Source organism: Chionomys nivalis, chromosome 2, assembly GCF_950005125.1.
Source record: "Chionomys nivalis chromosome 2, mChiNiv1.1, whole genome shotgun sequence".
NCBI classification, from domain to species: Eukaryota; Metazoa; Chordata; class Mammalia; order Rodentia; family Cricetidae; genus Chionomys; species Chionomys nivalis.
The window spans coordinates 37,694,690-37,714,332 of record NC_080087.1 but is presented as its reverse complement, the minus strand read 5'-3'; the positions used below and the strand labels follow the sequence as shown (position 1 = coordinate 37,714,332).

At 39.7% G+C, this 19,643-nt stretch overlaps 1 protein-coding gene across 4 annotated transcripts in view; it reads right to left on the bottom strand.

Moving 5' to 3' along the window:
* Positions 1-7,876: 7,876 nt before the first annotated feature.
* Arhgap18 (Rho GTPase activating protein 18) overlaps positions 7,877-19,643 on the bottom strand; it is a 211,658-nt gene continuing 199,891 nt past the window's right edge. For all 4 annotated transcript variants that reach the window (XM_057763139.1, XM_057763140.1, XM_057763142.1 and 1 more), the window contains exons 13-15: positions 14,153-14,277; positions 9,970-10,031; positions 7,877-9,421 (exon numbers count right to left, since the gene is read on the bottom strand). In XM_057763139.1, the coding sequence (XP_057619122.1) occupies positions 9,330-9,421; positions 9,970-10,031; positions 14,153-14,277 (279 nt within the window). In that variant the 3' untranslated portion in view covers positions 7,877-9,329. The remainder of the gene's footprint in view (positions 9,422-9,969; positions 10,032-14,152; positions 14,278-19,643) is intronic.

Genomic DNA, 19,643 nt, shown 5'->3' with positions numbered 1-19,643 from the left:
TGAGATGTCTCTGTCAATTTTAGAACTTTGGAAGTTGCTTACAATGCACTTCCTGTTTACCTAGGTAATATTACATTCTCCTGGGGTCATTAATGGAGTTGAAGATAGTTATAGTTTTCCTTAGTTATAATAAAAGATGAATTAGATAGAAAATAATTTTAGACTCACAAAGATAAAACAGAGTCTTTTCTTTAAATTTCCTAGATACAGTAGAGTAAATATTGTAACTATAATTCTTGCTTGATAACTGTTGTGTTATATGTAATTTTACTATGTTAAAGTTAAAAAAACTTCCTTTTATTTATACAGAAAAGGGGAGGTGATGTGGGATTCCCTGTGTTTGATATGAATTTGTTTTATTGCCATTGGCCTATGGCAGGGCCAAATAGAGCTAGGCAGGAAAAGTAAACTGAATGTAGGAAGAAAGAAGGCAGATTCAGAGAGACACCCTGTAGTTGCCGATGGAGAAAGATTTGGGAACTTTACCATAGGCCACAGCTTCATGGTGATGCATAGATTATTAGGAATGGGCTAATTTAAGATATAAGGACTTGCTATATATATGCCTGAGCCATTTACAAAACAGTGTTGTAATTTATATAGTTTCTGTTTCTGTGTGATTATTTGGGTGTGGGTGGCCAGGAAACATAAGTAGAATCTTCATTTACAAATATATGTGTGTGTGTGAGTGTGTGTGTATAGCTATATGTGTGCATACACACAGATAGAGAGAGAGAGAGAGAGAGAGAGAGAGAGAGAGAGAGAGAGAGATTGTTCTATAAGTTGTTAGTCTAAAGGACCCTTAACAACACAGTAACATATCATGGAGAAAGGTTAAATGAAAAAACTTGAAGAACAGAATTCTAGAGCATCTAATGTATTGTTTACATTTCAACAATTGAACATGGGAAACAATGATTTGTATGACATTTGTTCTCATCCTTGTTTTGAGTGGAATCATCAGAATTTATATAGTATATGTTCCCCAAGCTTTACTAAGCAAATTAAAGTGTCCCTTAGTATAACATAGGGACACTGAGAGTAGTGAGAGTAGACACAGCATCTCCAAAAATGGTGTTTTTATTTAAATTTTTTTTTTTTTTTTTTTTTTTTGGTTTTTCGAGACAGGGTTTCTCTGTGGTTTTTGGAGCCTGTCCTGGAACTAGCTCTTGTAGACCAGGCTGGTCTCGAACTCACAGAGATCCGCCTGCCTCTGCCTCCCAAGTGCTGGGATTAAAGGCGTGCGCCACCACCGCCCGGCTTTTTATTTAAATTTTTACCATTTTTAAAATTTGCTTCCAAAGTACTGTGTTCCCTTACGGGATCTTATACTTGTTTCATTTTGGTTGATCTCCCTCCTCTACCCTCTGGTCCCTTCTCCGCCATGCTCTTACCCCTGGCATACAGTGTTAGTAAATGGAATAAGCTTTAGTGTATCTCTGTGAACAGCCCTTACTAAAGACCTACTTCCAAACAAGAATATTTTTAAAACCATTTAATTTAAACTTGGAAAGAGACTGAAAATATCATAGAAATAAAATGTAAATGAGTGATATCTCTGAAGGCTTGGCAAAATCTTGAGATTATTTTCATATTTGGCACAAACGATTTTCTTCAAAAGTCAATTATTTTTGTGTATAGATATAGTTTAGTTGGGAGAGTGCTTGTCTAGCATGAGCATAGCCCTGTCGCATCAGCAGCCTGAGAATCTGGCACAGTGGTGCATATGTATATTCAGAGCACTTGTGGGGGTGGAGGGTTTGAGACTCAAGGTCAGCCTCAGTTATCAGTGAGAGCTACCAGAGGTACCATCCCCAAAAGAAAACACTTTAAGTACTATTTTAGAGATGAAGACTTCATTGAAAATCTAGAATTAAATAAATACAGAGGTACGGATCATTTAAATGTTAGGAAGTCTATGCAAAAACTATTTAAGTTATTTTCCCTTATGTAAAATAATATCAAAGAATGATAAAAAAAAATTGCGTCGGTAAACTCCATCCCCACTGTTGCTCCTTCCACCAATTCCAACTTCATATCTTCCAGTTCCTGCTTGCATCTTGCTCTCGATGTGTTCCCAACAGTCCTAAGCACTTTCAGCCTACTTCTAGAAGGTTCACCCTGAATTCCAGCCCTAATATTTCCAACTCAGTTCTTGTCTTGTTCTCTTAATTACCTATGTTGTTCTTTTAATTATCTATTATCTTGTTGATATCTTAATTATCTATCTCAACATTTACTATGTTGAAACTGTTATCCTCGACATCTCTGAGTTTGACCCATCTCATGCTGCTGTGATGGTTTCAAGACAGTGCTACCCCTCTTGGCCCCTATCATTTTTACTACCATATTCCAACAATTTAGTTAATATACGCCTTTCAAAAAGTACTTCCTAAAAGATGCTTCCTTTTAGCTTTTCAACCCTTGCATACATCCTGCTTCACACCCTGATTAATTTCTCTCCCTATATTCTATTTTCTCTCCCCCCTCTCCTCTATTTCAAATAATTCTCAAATCAGTACTTTAATCTCAAATCAGTACTTCACTCTAATCTGAGACTGGTTGAAATGCAGCATCCTTTGTTCTCAGGGCTATAAAAGTTTTTTTATTCATTATTTGGCAATTTCATACCCACCCATACTCCCCTGCAGGATCATTCATACTATTGATTCCAACCACATAACATCAGCCTCACCCACTCACACCTTCCACTGCCCAGGTCTAATTCTGAACCTAATTCTTTTGAACCAGATCTAGTCTGTAGTATTCTAAATGGTTCAGCAACTTATGTATTCATGTTTCTGCTATCATTGACCCAGTTACTATCATCCTTGCCTTATGGTCTCACTGTATTTTATCTTACAGTTAGTTGTACGTTTATCTGCCTTCATTAAATCTGAGTCAATTTGTAAAGAATGCATTCTCCACAGCTCCAATCCACAAGTGTAAATGTAATTTCCCTGTGGAAATACATCACATAATTGCTTTTTGCATTACTACCATATAGCCACAGTATAATATATAGTAAACATCAAAATGTATGGAGGAAGAAAAGAATGGGAGAAGAAAAATCATAATGGCCATATTTTCTTCTTAACTAGTAACATTGTTTGTGATACTGTCTAATAAATAAACTCAGTACCTTAAGCCATTATCTAGTACATCTAATAAGTCCTTATTTCTCCATACTTGAAAATCTAACATGTTTCACTAAGGAGATTGAGACAGGAGAATCCTGAGCTCAAAAACGGCTCGGGCTGCACAGTAAAACCTTGTCTCAAATAAATAAATGAGATCATAAAGCCTGCTAGGGATGTTTTTTAGCATTTGCCTAACATGTACAAGGCTCTGAGAGCAATTCTAGGGAACAAAATACATAAGCAAGTGAAATAAAGCATGAAGATCTCTTCCCTCTCAGCATTAGGTAGGCATGGGAATAAGCATAACATGACCTAGGACATGTTTCAAGACTTTTGTACCAAAGGAAATATATTGTCTGCAGCTGATTTCTTGGACTTTTTGCCAAACTAGATGATGCAAGCAGACACAGGTAAGATACCCAAGATTCCATTCACTGATTGAGAGGTGCAAAGGCACAAGTCATGCCTCGATTGGTCTCCTTTTTGTCCTCGTAGCATGGCTACAGGGAGATGAGAGAAAGAAAATGTTAACCGTGTTAACTGATGAACTACTAAGAATTGTGCCAAGGTCATTCTTCTTATGAACCTCCCTTTAAGGGATGTGCCTTGTTCTCAATGGTTTCTACCTGAAAGGGAAGATGACCAAAGGCAGAGAGTCCATGAAAGCAGTCATTTTGTAAAGGTTATAAGAGATACAATAAGACACATAACTGAACAGCTGAGATGCAGTGAGGAGTAGAAACTGAAAACAGGGTCAACAGTGGGTGGTCTCTTTCTCTGAGGCATATCTCAACTCTTTTATTTGAGACACAGAGACTTCAAAGCTCAGGATGAAGAGCTTGCTAGATAGAGCCAGTGTCTTGGCTTCAGATGCAAATGCTTCAAGTATCATTCCTGGCAGCTTGTAGCTTTCACTCATACTGTATGCAGCTGCGTGTGCAAATAGCCCAGAGACCATCAAAGGAACTTGAAAGAGTTAAATGGTTATGATGGGGAAAGAGTTCCCTTGTTTCCTGTCACACTTCTTTTAAAACCAGAAACAGGCTGCTCCACACAATACACATGGTCACAAGTGAAAAGAGGAAGTGATGCGAAGTTGAGATTCCAGGCTGAGAGGTTAGGAGAAGTAGAAGAGATGTTCAATTTGTATTAAGTATGGAATTTGAGAGACCGTTGGCTCAAGAAAGCCAGGACAGCAAAGTGGGAGAGCCAATGGGAGCAGTTGACACAAGAAGCCCAGTGTCTGTCTTCCCAGACACATCAAGAAAAAAAAAAATGGGTCTACTTGCTTTATCCCTGTGCTTCCAGATCTCACATGATGGGAGAGAACTCTGGCCCTCTGGCATTCTTTATTATAAATAAAACAAATCACCTTCAATGTTGGGCTAACACTCACATGAAGTAGAGAAAACATGTTCTGTTCAACCGCCAATGGCACCGCTTTTCCATGGAAGAGGTGCTATTATAGACTTCCAGTGAAAAAGTTTGACCTTTGGCTGATTATCTTAAACAAGATAAAGAGGAGGAGGGCAGTCCTTAAACTATCTAGGTAGGAAGTGATTGCTACCTTGGAGGAAGGAATATTACTAAGAGCTGCTGTGACAGTTACCAGAGGGGAAGACCTTGCCATTTTCAATATAGCTGCTACTTCCAGTCCCTGATTCTCCTGTTTATTGAATCTAGTATTATGTTTATTACACCTTTGCTCTATGTTGAGGGGAACCAGAGCAGGGCGCGCTAGCATGATATTGTGAGAATTCTTATTATACAACTCTGATATTAATCATTATAACCAGTAATAAAAATACTGTCATTTATATGACTACTTGTTATCTGGTTAGTATGCTGCTGAGCTCTTGATAAAGTCAAAGTTTAATAATTCTACTAAAAAGTAAATACTTCCATTATTATGTTTACTCAAAACAAAAAATGAAACTCAGGTAAGAAATGTGCCCAAAGTCACATTCAAGTAGTCGCATGTATATTGTGTCCTGCGCTCATGATAGCTTCCCTCAAAACATTACTTAAATAAATTCAAAACCATAACTAGACCACATCACCTTTCTGGGCAGTTTGCCTCACTTACAGAGAACTTAGTCCTGCTATAGTATTTTCAACTAGACATCAGGATCAACAGAGACACACATAGCTAGTCCATTTGAGGGACAAGGAAGCTCTGCTATGACTTTGGTGGCTTTCCTTCACATGACTTTTCATACCCTGCATCTCTAACTTCAGGGTTTCTTGCTAATGCTTCCCTGCTCCCTTTACTCCCCAGCTTCCAGTCCATTTACAGTTCAGCTTCAGGACTCCAATCCCTGTTTTTTCTATCAAATCCACACTCCCTTCCTTGATCTTAGCCATGGGCATAGTTTAGCCAGACTCCACCCTACCAACAGCCAGGACAGAAAAATCGTTTCTGTGTGCCAATTCTCGTCTCTTGCCAGAAAGCCTGTAGGCTCTGCCTTTGCTGTGTGGAGTGACCACAATGTCTCATTACTTCATAGCTATGGCTTTTTCCAGTAGTGCCCTTTTTCCTGGCTGTTCTGAAATGAACAATAAATTGCCACCCCTCTAATGCAAGGCTCCCATGATCCTGGACTCTGCCTTTGCATTTCCCTCTCTGACCTTTGCTTTTGGTGACTCTAACTCCATTCCGGCCACACTGTTGACAAGGCACATTCCTGCAGTGGACCTTGATCCTAAATGTTCCCTTTGTTTAGAACATCATTCCAAATATCCACACAGAAAAGCCCTCACTTTCTCTAAGTCTTTATTTAGGTGTCAACTATTGAAAGAAAGCCTTCATTTCACGCTGTCATATGCTCACCCCCCAGCCCTTTTCCTACTTGCTCTGTCCATCTCTTTTATCCCCCACCACATCACCACCTTTTATTATACTCTGCAGTTCGGTTCACTTACTTTTGTTTAACTCATTGCTTGTACCCCTCATTAAAATGTGAATCCAGTAGGATCAATGGTTTTGGTTATTTTGTCCACAAAGGGATCTCAAGGGTTACAGCCTGTTTGACATATGTGCAAGTGTCCAGTATTTGTTGAAATGCAGAAACATGTATTCACAAAAAAAAAAAAAAAAAAAAAGAGAGAGAGAGAGAGAGAGATACCGAAGCGCTTCTATTTCTGAGCTCCTTGTCTCTATCCTCCCAGTTTCCCATCTTGACCCACAGCACTTCTGTTAACACTACACATTGCTGAAAGCTTAATTCTGGGTCTCATATCCCTGCCACATATTCACTCAATGGATTAAGGACTAGAGCAGACTAATTCATTAAACACACAAACACATGCACACCGAGGTTAATTATTACTTACAGTTTCAGAGTGAGTAACTAACACAGAGCCCACAATGTTACCATCTAACTGTTGGAGGTGGCTGGCACCCACAAAGTCACAGCAACGTATGGTATAAACTCCCGTTCAAAGTCTACAATGCCCTTTTCTTTAGATTCAAAGGAATCTCTGCCCAATACTGCCACCTACTGACAAGTAAGTGGGAAATCAGGACAAGCACAAAGTGCAAACCAATTCTACAAACTTGAGAAAACAAAACCATCTACTTTTTTTTCCAGAGATGATCAACAAGGAATTTATATCAATTTCCATAACTATTCTAAGAAAAGGTGGTGTAAGTGAAAGGAATAACAAGGACCAGAAATATCTAGAAGAATTCTGCCAACAGGTGAGGAGGCAAAGCAGGAAAGAAAGAATAGGGAGGTGAGAACAGAAAGCCACATGGAATAGGGGTAGGTAAGAAGGGTGAGCACTTTTCTCTAAACACTGGCTCCCAGATTTTCCACCAGCAACTCCCGTAAGTGTTAATGTGGTTGAGACTCAAAACAACTGTATTTGTTCTCACATCACCATCCTTTTCTCAACCAAACAGATGGACACAAAAGTTGAAACTTACTGGAAAGAAAAAAAAATCACAGTAAAAGCATTTGAGTTAACGTCAGGATATATATATGTATCTGAAGCGCTATAATATGATACGAAATCCTCTTCTGTCAAGGCAAATATACATATGATGGGTATGTGTATACCCATCATTTAGCCCATCAAAACTTGGGAACTCAGTTGCATCGTGGTGGGACACACCTTTAATGCAAGGACTCAGTGGGATCTCTGTGAGTTTGAGGTAAGCCTGGTCTACAAAGTGAATTCTAGGACAGCCAGGACTACACAGAGAAATCCTGTCTCGAGAAACAAACAAAACCAACAAGCAAGCAAACAAACAAAACAACCAAAAAAAAACTGAGATTTCTTCTGCCAGTCTCCCTGAGTAGGCAGTCAGTGTGCTAAGGATCAGTGGACATGTGTTCTAGAAATATTTCTGTAAACCGCTATTATAACTCCTGTGTTTCTGTAAATGTTTTAAACACATAATTTTTCTTTAGAATTGTTCATTGTTTGCACCAAAACATCAATAAATTTTGTTACCCAAGAAATGAATATACTTTTATAATAAGAAACATCACAAAATGTGTTTTGAAAGCCCCAAAGAATAGACATTTATGTAAAGAAAAGAAAGAAAACTAATGAAGAAAATAAGCTTCTCATATGTCTTTCGAGTTTTAAAAAAAAAAAGGAACCAGTAAAAGAGCAGAGGAGACTTAATTACCATGAAAACAGACTGTTAATTAAAATAATTTAGAAAGACAAAAGGAGACCCATGAACACACTGGAATAAAAGTAATAATTCCAAGAGAAAATCATTTAGAAAAAGGCATTTAATTATAAAATTTCTTTAAATAAAAAAGCAATGGCACGAATCACCATGGCATTACAGAAGCGTCCATCCACAGGCTGCTCTTGTAATTACACACTGAACATTTCGTTGTTGTCATTAACGACAGCACTTTCCTTCCTCATTAGAGTGACATCAAGAGCTTCTAAGAACGTGCAGCATCCCATGAAGAGTTATGAAGAGTGCCATCAACACATTGGTGCCACGTCTATGCATGCCACCTTTTATCGATAACACTCTACTCTTAAAAAATGGCGAAGTTTGCTCTTATTTCATTTCTCTTATTCACAGCAGAGATCCATGCTTTGTCACAGTGCGGTCTGTGCACAGAAAGCCCTGGGAATAACACTTTCCATGACATCTTCACAAATGGACTCAGATTAGGTAAATATGAAAACAGAAAAAAAAATAGTTCACAGCAATGATCATCACACACAGAAGACTCATTCTGGGGGGCGGGCAAGGGCAGAAAGTAACATTTCACACTGTATTCTCCAGTTGTCCCAGATTATACTAAGATGATGTTGATAATGCCACCAGGTAACTGTATATGCTACCCTTCAGATTCCATCTGGAAGAGTGTGGTACGTAAAAAATGGCCTGGCTTTTCACATTGCAGTCAGAAGCGGTTCAGGCATTTGTGTGGATCCATATTATTCCTCCTGAGTATTTAAGCATTTCACGCCTTGGTGATGATTGGACATTCCTGATATCTTTGGTGTTGATGATGGATACAGATTTATGCACATATGTCAGATAAGCTGAAAAGACCACTGCCTGGGATGCTGCAGTTCAGACAGAGGACTCAAAGCCATGAGTACTAACACTTTGTGGTAAAGAGGATTCTGTGGGGTTAGGCTTGCCTTCATAGCTCTCCATACCTGCTGTGGACTGTCTCTTTCTGGTTTAAGAAGTGAGTTTTATTGAGGGAAGGTAGATAGATAAAGGGAAGAAAGGGGAGACAGCATTGTTAAAATGTAAATAAACCAAAACTTCATTGATAAATCTATTAGTAAAGATTATTTAATCTGCTGGGGATATCACTAGATGTCAAAAAGCACTTGACCATCATGAGCAAAGTTATGGATCAATCCCCAGTACCAAAAGGGGGGGGAGGGTAGAGAGTTTACTTCATACAAAACAAAACAAAACAAAAAACAGTTTTCCCATCTGAACACATTTTAAGGTATGTGTCAACAGCTCACAAGCTAATTAAGCTGCTTTTCTCTTACTCCAAAAATATTTGTTTTCTTAATAATAATAATAATTAACAATTGTGGAAGTCACAAAACCCTGTAATTTTAAAACCTGGGGGTGTCTCTTTGTAATATAATTGGGTACAGCTGAATAATTAAGAATCTTGCTACTTTTATTAACACTCTTGACCCAGCAAGAATGATGACGTCAGTCCTCTGGCTAGTCTTCTACCGTCGCTTGGATTTGATGACCCACTCAGCATTCGGGTTCAGTTGGTACAAGTCCTTCATGTATGTATCGTCATCCAGGCAGCGTTCCCCTGTGAAGGAGATGTGTTATCAGTTAACACAGTGGGGGAGTGCCTGTACAATCATAAAATTAATCCCAACGGTTACAAATCTTAGATTTCAAAATCTGTGTCATCCTTTCCTAGGTTTCATGACAACATTCAAAGAATTGGCCAAGGTATTAAAAATGTCAGTTGGGTGGTCATTCTCTAGTGCTGGTATCAAATTATGTTAAGAAGTGAAAATACTTTGTGGGGTGGACTTTAAAATCATCGTCACCTGTATTAAACATTAACAGTAGTTTGGGATTCAGCTAAGGAACCACACTAATTTCCAAGATCTATTTGTGAAATGAAAAGTCGAATGTGCAAGGCTGAATGTGATTGATTATTTGAAAGGAAGGAGCTTAAAAAATCAGGCCCCAGGAAGAAAGGTCAGACCACTGCACAAACCCAAACTATACAACAACTGTCAAAGGCATGGTATGTTTACTTTCAAATACAGAAATATTTTTGTTTCAAAACTACAAAGATAAACATTAGCAACATCAAATCAACATACAGGATGAAAACATGCTTACCAATATTTCCTCCAATTTCATACAGAAAAATTTCCCCCTTCTTAAGTGTCTGGGCAACTCCACTATCAGGGAGAAAACAAACCGATTAGTTGTGTCGTCAAACAGCTTGCAAGTAAAATCAGTTTAGCAGACTGGGAAATTCTAGCTAGCATGGAATATTCATAACTTAAACAAACTGCAGTTATACACTTTGCATTTTCCCATCTGTTAAGCATACCCTACAGGTAATCAAAATGTCACACTTGGAAACAACATAAATAGAATCAGATATCTGACAGCAAAAGAATAAATCAGTCTCTAAATTTGTAAACACCAAAAAAAAAAATCAAGTTAATATTGATATGATGATCGATTCTTCATAGGGCCAAGGTACTGACTCAGTTTCCCCATTATACTTAGTATTTGTTCCCCCAGTATGTTACCTTTATACACTTACATTCTTCAAAGACTAGCATTTCCACCTCCCATAAAGTGGTGCTGAGCATTAAGCCCAAAGATAAAATTAGCCATGTTTTGACATTATGTAGTATATCCATGAATGGGAGCCTCTTTTTTTTTTAATATTTATTTATTATGTATACAATATTCTGTCTGTGTGTATGCCTGCAGGCCAGAAGAGGGCACCAGACCCCATTACAGATGGTTGTGAGCCACCATGTGGTTGCTGGGAATTGAACTCAGGACCTTTGGAAGAGCAGGCAATGTTCTTAACCTCTGAGCCATCTCTCCAGCCCCGAATGGGAGCCTCTTAATACTCCATAACTCTTTATAGTTTTAGGTTTTTACGTGTTGGTTATAAAAGTGAACTTTAGCTGGGGAGTGGTGGCGCATGCCTTTAATCCTAGCACTTAGGGAGGTAGAAGCAGGTGGATCTCTGTGAGTTCAAGATCAACCTGATCTACAACAGAATGGGTTCCAGGGCAGCCAGAGACCCACAGAGATACCCTGTATCAAAAAAAAAAAATAGTAAATTTTTCTAAAATGTTAAGTCCACACACACACACACACACACACACACACACACACATTATAATTCAGTGATTTTTTTTTTTGGTCAAAGGTTTCTATAAAAGAATTATTTCAAAAACTTGATAAAACTTTAGTGCCAAACTTTAAATTTCTAGGAGGAAGTTCAAGAATCTGCTTTTAAAAATCCTCTGCGGTATGTGGATTGGGGTTAGAGAAGTTGTGGGCTGTTGATAAGGGTGCAGAGAAGAGGGACTGGATTGGTGACTCAGCAGTTGTGGCTATTCTTTCAGAGGATTGGGGTTCAATCCCAAGCACCCACAAGGTGGATCAGCTGTAACTCCAGTTCCAGGGGATCAAATATCCTCTTCAGACCTCCACAGACACTACACACGGCGTACAGACACACGTGTAGCATGCCAAAAAGAGATGCCACATATAAGCAGGAAGAAAATTAACCAGTCTGACTCTTCCGACTATGAGAATTTCCTGGCATAGCAGCAGCTTTGCCAAGCAGTCTGACAATGGTTCTCTGATTATCCAATCTTCTCTCCCTACTGCTATGCCCATGGCATCACTGTCTGCCCAGGACTGTGTACACACTCACACATCAGGTCCTTCTGTGGCCTTGTATACTATCCAGAGGTCATACTCTGATTCCAACCAAGAGTTACTGTGACTATAAAACAACCAGGGAATGTCATAAAAGACTTGACTTTAAGAATCTAGTTCAATATGGTTTTCAGAGTGATTCTCAAGTGTCTAAATGGTTCTTCCATTTTTACAGGGAGCTGAACAAATTTTCTGAGCTAGAATAGCTTTCATATGAAGTCAACAAACTCATAAGTATTGATGGAAAGGCATCAATACTTCAGCAAATAATGATGAATGAATGGCCAATTTGCTGTACTTCTTGCCCATATGTGTGCATTGGCTTTGACAGAGAGGGAAAGTGAATGATGAAGGAAAGGGAGCTCCCTAATGGTCCCAAACAGGCAGAATATAAGTGGGGGAGACACAAGTATGTGGTAGAGAATAACGATAGTACAACCATTGGTTGAGCATGTCACTCACTCTGTGGCCCAGATAAACATCAATAGGACCTAAGGGCCACTTTCCTAGTCCACGCTCACAAGACTGTAAGGCGGTCCTATTCTGTCTTGCTCTTCCTAAAAGAGAATGGAGACTTTAACTCAGGACATGGGACATGTTCAGCAGAACTTGCCAAACCTGAGGACCCAGAACCCACACGGGGGAAGGAGAAAACTGATTTAGGTACCATGGCATGTGCACTATGCACATGTAAATGTGCACAAAATAAATGAAGATGTTATCATTTTAAACAGCAGCCTGAGTGGAAGACAGAATAGCATGTAGGTGAATATACTGACTAATGCTTCATGCTGTACATCAAAATATTAAGGATGCAGCTAAACAAGACTGTACCATTTCATGAGGATTTATGCTTGGAAAATCTAAGTAGAAAAGATGAGCAGCAACTGAGTTCTCGGAGCTTGCAGGATGCTCCTGACTCGAGCCAGCCAAACCTCCAGACATATTCTGGGAGGGAAAGGAACATGCCCTTGGAGAGAAGTGTCAAAGGTGGCAGCTGCAGGTCAAAAATGGGGAGGAGCAAGAGAGAGGGTTGACTTCATTGTAGCTGAGACACTCCAGGAAGGAAGGATCAATCTGAGAAATCCCTAATGTTCCCAGCCCCCAATTCTGAGAGAGTCATCTTGGGAAGGCTTAATGCCAGGCACAACGTCCAAGAGCTGGTGTGGAGGGGACTTAAGGGGCTACTTCTGTGGACACGAACACAGACTCATATTTCCAGCTGTGTGACCTGGGGCTAATATGTTCCATATTGTGTTCCTATCAGTGAAGAGAAGGAAGGATTGTATTTGCAGCAGACTGCTACAGCAAGGAAATTTATGCTGGGAGTTTTGGTGATCCATTCTTTTTTGCAACTTCTGAGATGGGGAAATGTGGTTCTAATTTCCTAACACCTAGCTCAGAGTCTTAATCAGAGACAAACATTAGCATAAGGTGCTGTATAGATACTACAGAGGCATTAGCAGACAATCTGACTGAAGCGCCCCGTGTTAGAATGAGACGAAGCTCAGGAAAAGCACAAAATGGGACCCTTTCAACTGAGATGCTGGATTTCTTTCAAGAATTTTAGATTGAGGCTGGGGAAATGACTTAGTGGGTAAAAGTGCTTGGTGCACAAGCCTGGGGACCTGGGTTCAGTGCTTAGAATCCATATCGGGATGGAAAGAGAATGGACTCCACTAATTTGTACACACACAGACACACATACAACATATACACACACATAACATACACACAGAGACACACAAACACACACACAACATACACACACATACACACACAGACACACACACAACATACACACACAGATACACACACAATATACACACACAGACACACATACTAATAACATTTAAAAAATAGTTTCATAGCATAAATAGGGAGGATGTCATTAAAACTATTTTAAACAAAAATAAGATGTTTAAACGGAAAAAACTAAAATCCCCAAAAGCTTATCAGGACCTCTCAAATTCGAGACAGGATGAACGGGAAGCTACACGGCCTATAGTGAGTACAGTGAGGGAGAGCAGAGCTTCCTAAGCATCTGCAGCATCGGCCAAAGAAGGACATGCTTGTCCCTGATGAGGACAGCCTGTTCTCCTCTTGTGACTTCAGACCTCAGGGACTGGGTGTCCTCTCTCAATCATCCAAGCTTTCCATTTTTAAATTGAAACATTCTCTTTCTTATTCATTAAGTTTCATAGAGAAAGTTACGTCTTCTTTTTAATCTTGCTGCATCTTAATTAGAAATCTTCGTGGCAGCCTACAAACAGTAATTAACCTCCAACCAACATGTTCTGGAAGGATCGTTGAGTGGTCTCATGCACCAAGCTCATTGCAGGCAAACGGTGGAGGGCTGTTCACCCAGGCTGCCTGAAAACGGGCTCAACTTGAACACAAGCTACCTCTGACAGTTCCCACCATCCCCTCCAGTGGTCCAAATATCAAGCCTGCTTTGTTCTTCTGATGGGAAGACGTGCGCGTGCACACACACGTGCCCTCACACACACATACACGCGCGCGCACGCACACACACGAGGGGGGGGCAGGGCAGTATAAATATAAAAGTGAGGTACCCCGCAGAATAATTAAAACAGGCCTTTACCTTTCTTGGCTGAGAAACCTGGCAAGCACGTCGCTGGCTTTTAGTTCTTCAGTTAGCTGTATTGCCATGGAAACTTTTGAAAGATGAGGAGCTTGCACTCGAATCACTCCCTGAGGAACGTCAGCCTGCAAAGCAATAATGACACTGGAACAAAGCTGGCAACAGCTGGAACATGTAACTCCGTACAGTGCATTGTATGGGAAGTGTGCTTAACTACTACCCATTTCACTCCACTGCATAAAACCTTAACTACTGTATAATGTGATTTGCTAAATTACATCAAACCTCAAATATCCTCTTAATGGTGATAGGGGAACTTTATAATGCCTGTGCAGTAATGCTTAATTATTTTTAAAGATGTAAAGAATGACAGCAATAACCATTACTGCCATATTAAGTGCTGATTTCTGAGTGTTATCTACCAGAGAGTGCTTCCTCATGTAGCAATTTATGAAATTGAAACAGAAAGAAGTCACTCGGCACTGTGGCTATGTGTGCTTTCACAGAACTGTCCCACCCAGTATCGAAACGTCCTCCATCTTTTATGTACCTGGGTGTACAAAAGAATGGACTCTTAATAATGTATTTGTATTATATTTGATGCCCACTTGGTTAACGAGCTTATTATAATCTTGACTAGATACACTGCATTTACAAAGGACTGATTCTAAGTCCCCACCCATGGATTTGCAGAACACTAGATAGATTTAGAGAAACCAGTGAAACATTTTTGAGGTTTGCAATATCTAAACGTCAGCTACAGCATTCAAAATAATAGGCTTAATTAATTCCTAAATGTTTTTGCTAAAACAAATACTAATTTATTATTTATAGCCATATGTCTTAAACAGACTTTAGAACAGCATGCTCAAATTATGTTTAAATATAATTTCTTAAATATTACAAATACCCCCACTTAATTTGACCAAAATTTGTAAGTATCTACTGAGTACTATGTTAGTTCTGCTTACCCAACAGATTAAAAAGATCCTCATCCTTTAGCATCCATTACTCTTATTAAATAGACTTAGTCTTGAGCTCCATTTGGTTTGAACGATAAAACATGAATATATTACAAATGCCATTGATATCATTGGGAAATGAAACTATTCTTCTAGAATCAGGCAGAATAAAAAATCAGATGCCCCCCCCCCCAATATTTAAAACTGATTCTCAGTAACAGGACAAATTTCATATTACAGAGAAGAGAAACAGCACTGCTGAGAAGTGCCCAACAAACATGGGCACCACAGCCAGGTCCAAGCCAGAGGCAGATTGTCAACTCCACTCCACCTTGGAATTATTGGTTTTGACTTCTTTCTGGGGTTTATAATCCAGCCTGACTACCTCAGTATGCTCTGACCTTGATGTGACCCTTCCCCCTATGCATCTAGCCCAATTTACCTTTCTCTTTTAGCTAGGAGATAAACTACTTTCATCTGCAACATGCTGAAAATGAGCTACTTTAAACAGTCTATGGGGCATTTCCTGATTGCGTGTTTGTGTGTGTGCATGATATTGTGTGACTGTGTGTGTTGAGAGTGTGATAGCGTGTGACTATATGTGTTGTGAGTGTGACTGTATAAATGTGATATTGTGTGACTGTGTGTGTTGTGAGTGTGACTGCATGAATGTGATATTGTGTGACTGTGTGTGCTGTGTGAGTGTGGCTGTATGAATGTATGTGATATTGTGTGACTGTGTGTGCTGTGTGAGTGTGATATTGTGTGACTGTGTGTGTGTATATTCCTTTCTGAACAGTTAAGTCGTGAAACACAACTCAGATGGCAGGGTCTTCTCCCTTGGGACTGCTCTCCAGCTTATTTCCTACCGTGTCTATTCCGCCCAGTGGCTTGGTCTCAGCAACCCCTTTCCTCCATGGGCAGTGGGAAACATTAAGCAGCCACGGACCACTTGAACGTTGGAGAGAAAATTGCAGCGGTGGCACTGGAAATAGCGAGAATATACTCATCCCTATTTACCTTGTCCACACAGTGAAAGCAGCGAACAAGGGCACTGTGGATTAACATCCTCTATTCTCACTCTCTAACTTATACAGGGCCCTCAGTGCAAGGCCAGGGTTTGCATATAACCACTTAGGACGATGTAAACGTTAGGAAATCCTGGTGAAATCACAGGGCCAACTTTATTTAAATTTGCTTCATGAAAGTAATAACAATAAAAATTATTTTCACAATCACCTCTTATCCAGTCCTAAGGAATAAATATGTATGTGTTTGGATAAACTACAGTCTAACACTTGAGGAGAATAAGATAAAATTGCGTATTTAGAAGATCTACAGTGAACACTTTACAAACAACAGTGGACCAGAAAAAAATAATGTTTCATCGTGGAGATCTCAACAGTATGGCAACATCAGAAGCTACTTCTCTTTCCTTCCAATATTCCATGTGGTTTATTCTCCCATTTGGAGAAAAAAAATCTATCCTCTCTGGCAGGTCCTTATCCCTGTTGGGTATCCTTCAACCAGTCCTGCACCTAGGTTTATTTCAAACACCTCAGACTCCATGGAACCTACTCTCCTACGGCTAACAGAATCAAATGAAATAAAATCACTCAACAATATTTTCATTAGAAACAATGGAATAATGACAATAACATTTATAACAAGATACACCTGTGTGTATTTTCTTACTGGTTAAAAAAATATGGGAGGCAGAGGCAGGCGGATCTCTGTGAGTTTGAGGCCAGCCTGGTCTACAAGAGCTAGCTCCAGGACAGGCTCCAGAGCTACAGAGAAACCCTGTCTCAAAACAAACAAACAAACAAAATTATTCTTATGCACTTTTTCTAACATTGATACATTGAATTGCCTTTGTCACTTTGTATTGCTCCCCACACTCTGCAATGCCAAGGGTCAGAACCGTAGAAAAGGAATTTAATGATGCTATCAAAGGTAAATTCAGTGATTGGTTCCTGCAGGAAGACAACAAGAAGCCCAAGAGTTCCAGCATTAGCATGTGCTTGATTCAGGAGTAGCCTCTCTTCTCCCAAGACATTCCTACAGGGCTAAACACCCGTACTAGCATGATCCATGTCCTACGCCCCTAAATGCATTCACAGAGTGTGGCCTCAGAGAGAGCAATAGGATTTCTGAAAAAGCACACCACTAAATTTAAGCACTGTAGCAGAACTTGCAAGAGAGCACAGCCTCTCGCACACTCATAGGATTTTGGAAGGAATAGTCTCAGGAACTTGTTTCTGAGGTATCTCAGAATTCTCAAGGACACATGTAATGTTAGGAAACTGTCATTTATGCATAGATGGCACCAGAGTTGACTTTTGCAAAATTGGGGAGTCACATGGGCATTCTACCATAGGCTCCCTTATGGCTGTGGATAAAACTATCCCCTACATTTCTAGCCCTCCACAAAAGGGGCTTAAGTTAGGCCAACTTGAGTTTAGTGTTAGCTCTTCCCAAACGAGGCTCTGAAATACATGCTGACTCATCACAGCAAGTGGGTACATCACTGTCCCTAAAAAGCTTTCAGTCAGCCACTGGTAGCACATGGCACTTTCCCAGGTTGACTCTTGACATTCCTAACAACTGGAGAACTTGTCATAAAACAGGGTGTGAGTCTTGTTTATATCTAAGACAGATGCTTATTTAATGTATCCCATCCAAATGTCCCCAAAATACAGAGACTGAGATTGTGACTCAATATGACGATGCTAAACTATTTACACTATTGCAGAAGTATACCCAGTAGACGGTACAGACAAAAATCTCATAAGATGTTTTAAAAAGTTTTTGCTGAGTATATTAGCCAGGAAGGGCAAGTGATATTTATACAGAGATGATAAACAATAAATGATACCCAAGAGCTGATTTAAATGGTGTATAACGCTTCAATCAAGCTCCAAACTCACACTGTATCCAATACGAATGCTATTAGTATACTAATTACATTGAGCTGCCAAGCTTTGAAAAGACACCATGCCTGATCAGCAAGCCAAACAATATGTTCTTATTTATGCCATAACAGTAGCTGAAGCCATATACAGAGCAATCTTTGTGACCTTCACATTTCATGCGATGGATGATATTCTTGGCTGACAACTTGCCTACATCTGGAACTAACTAAACCTCATCTGGCTTGAATACAGCTGTGAGGGATTTTTTCCTTAATTAAATCATTTGAAGTGCGAAGACCCACTTTTAATACAAAATTTTGAGGCAGGAAGAGCCATCTTTAATCTGCTTCTGCTGGAAGCCTATATAAATGATATGGAAAAAGGCTGCTTTTTTTTTTTTTTTTTTTGGTTTTGTTTGTTTGTTTGTTTGGCTGGCTGGCTGGCTGGTTGTTTTGTTGTTGTTGTTTTGTGTGCTTGCTCTTGCTACTGTTGGCAAGCCCATTCCTTCATTGGCATCAGAACCTACGTCTTTAGGATTCAGGCATACACTGAAGAACAGTGAGAAATCTAGCCTCAAGAACTGGACAACTACTGGATACATGGGCCTTCTGTTAGTAGACAACCATTGTTGGACTAACTGGACCACAGCCTGAAAGCCACTCAAATAAAGCCGTGTGTGTGTGTGTACACAGACAGATAAATACATAAATAGATTCATTCTTTAAGTTCTGTTCCTCTAGAGAACCCTGACTAACACAGACTTTGATACCAGAAATGGGTCTAGAGCACCAGAAGTATAAGGAGGAATTGTTTAAGTATCTGGGATAGACTTTCCAATTTACCAACATCTACAGTTACTGAAGTCTCTCCCAGAAGCTTGGAGAATGCAGAAAGCCCATGGGGTGAACTATTTTACAAACTTGAGGAGACAAATGCATGTGATTATTCGGATTCTCCAGTCATGAGAGGCAATGGATTCGCTGACTCTACATATAAGACTTTTGACAGTTTGTGAGAAAATGAGGAGACTTGAGATTCTGCTTGGTTGCTCCTAGCATCTTTAGATAAACTGCAAAAGGGAAAGAATTAGCTCTGTGATAAAATTAACCACCTTCTAGCATCTCAGAATATGGGGAAGCACAAATATAAACTCCATGATAAAACTGACCGGCTCCAGATGCACATAAACAGTCTAATGTTTTCTGAGGGTACCCTGGAAGAGAATCTTCTCTCCAGTAGCCAGTGAGCTCAAGTTGCAGAAAATTAAACCAAAGCCCTAATTATAAGCTTGGCTGAACTACAGCAAAAATTCAAGTCCCAGCCTCAGAGGATGTCAGCTGTTAAAGTAAGGACAGTATTGGTAAAGAATGAGATCCTGTAACTTGGGATGGAGATGTGGGGGAGGATGCTATTGAAGCTGAGAACTCTGAACCCTCAGACTCCCAAGGGCTGAATCGACCCCCTGTTACAGTGCTTTTTCCACCTCTGACTGAATAAATTAATCCTTCGTTGTCTGCTAAAACAGCAGTGACTTTCTTTGAAGGAGATGCCAGGTGGGACAAAACCAATGTCCTTCAGGGCCCACCAGTAGTTCATTCTAGATCTATAACCTGA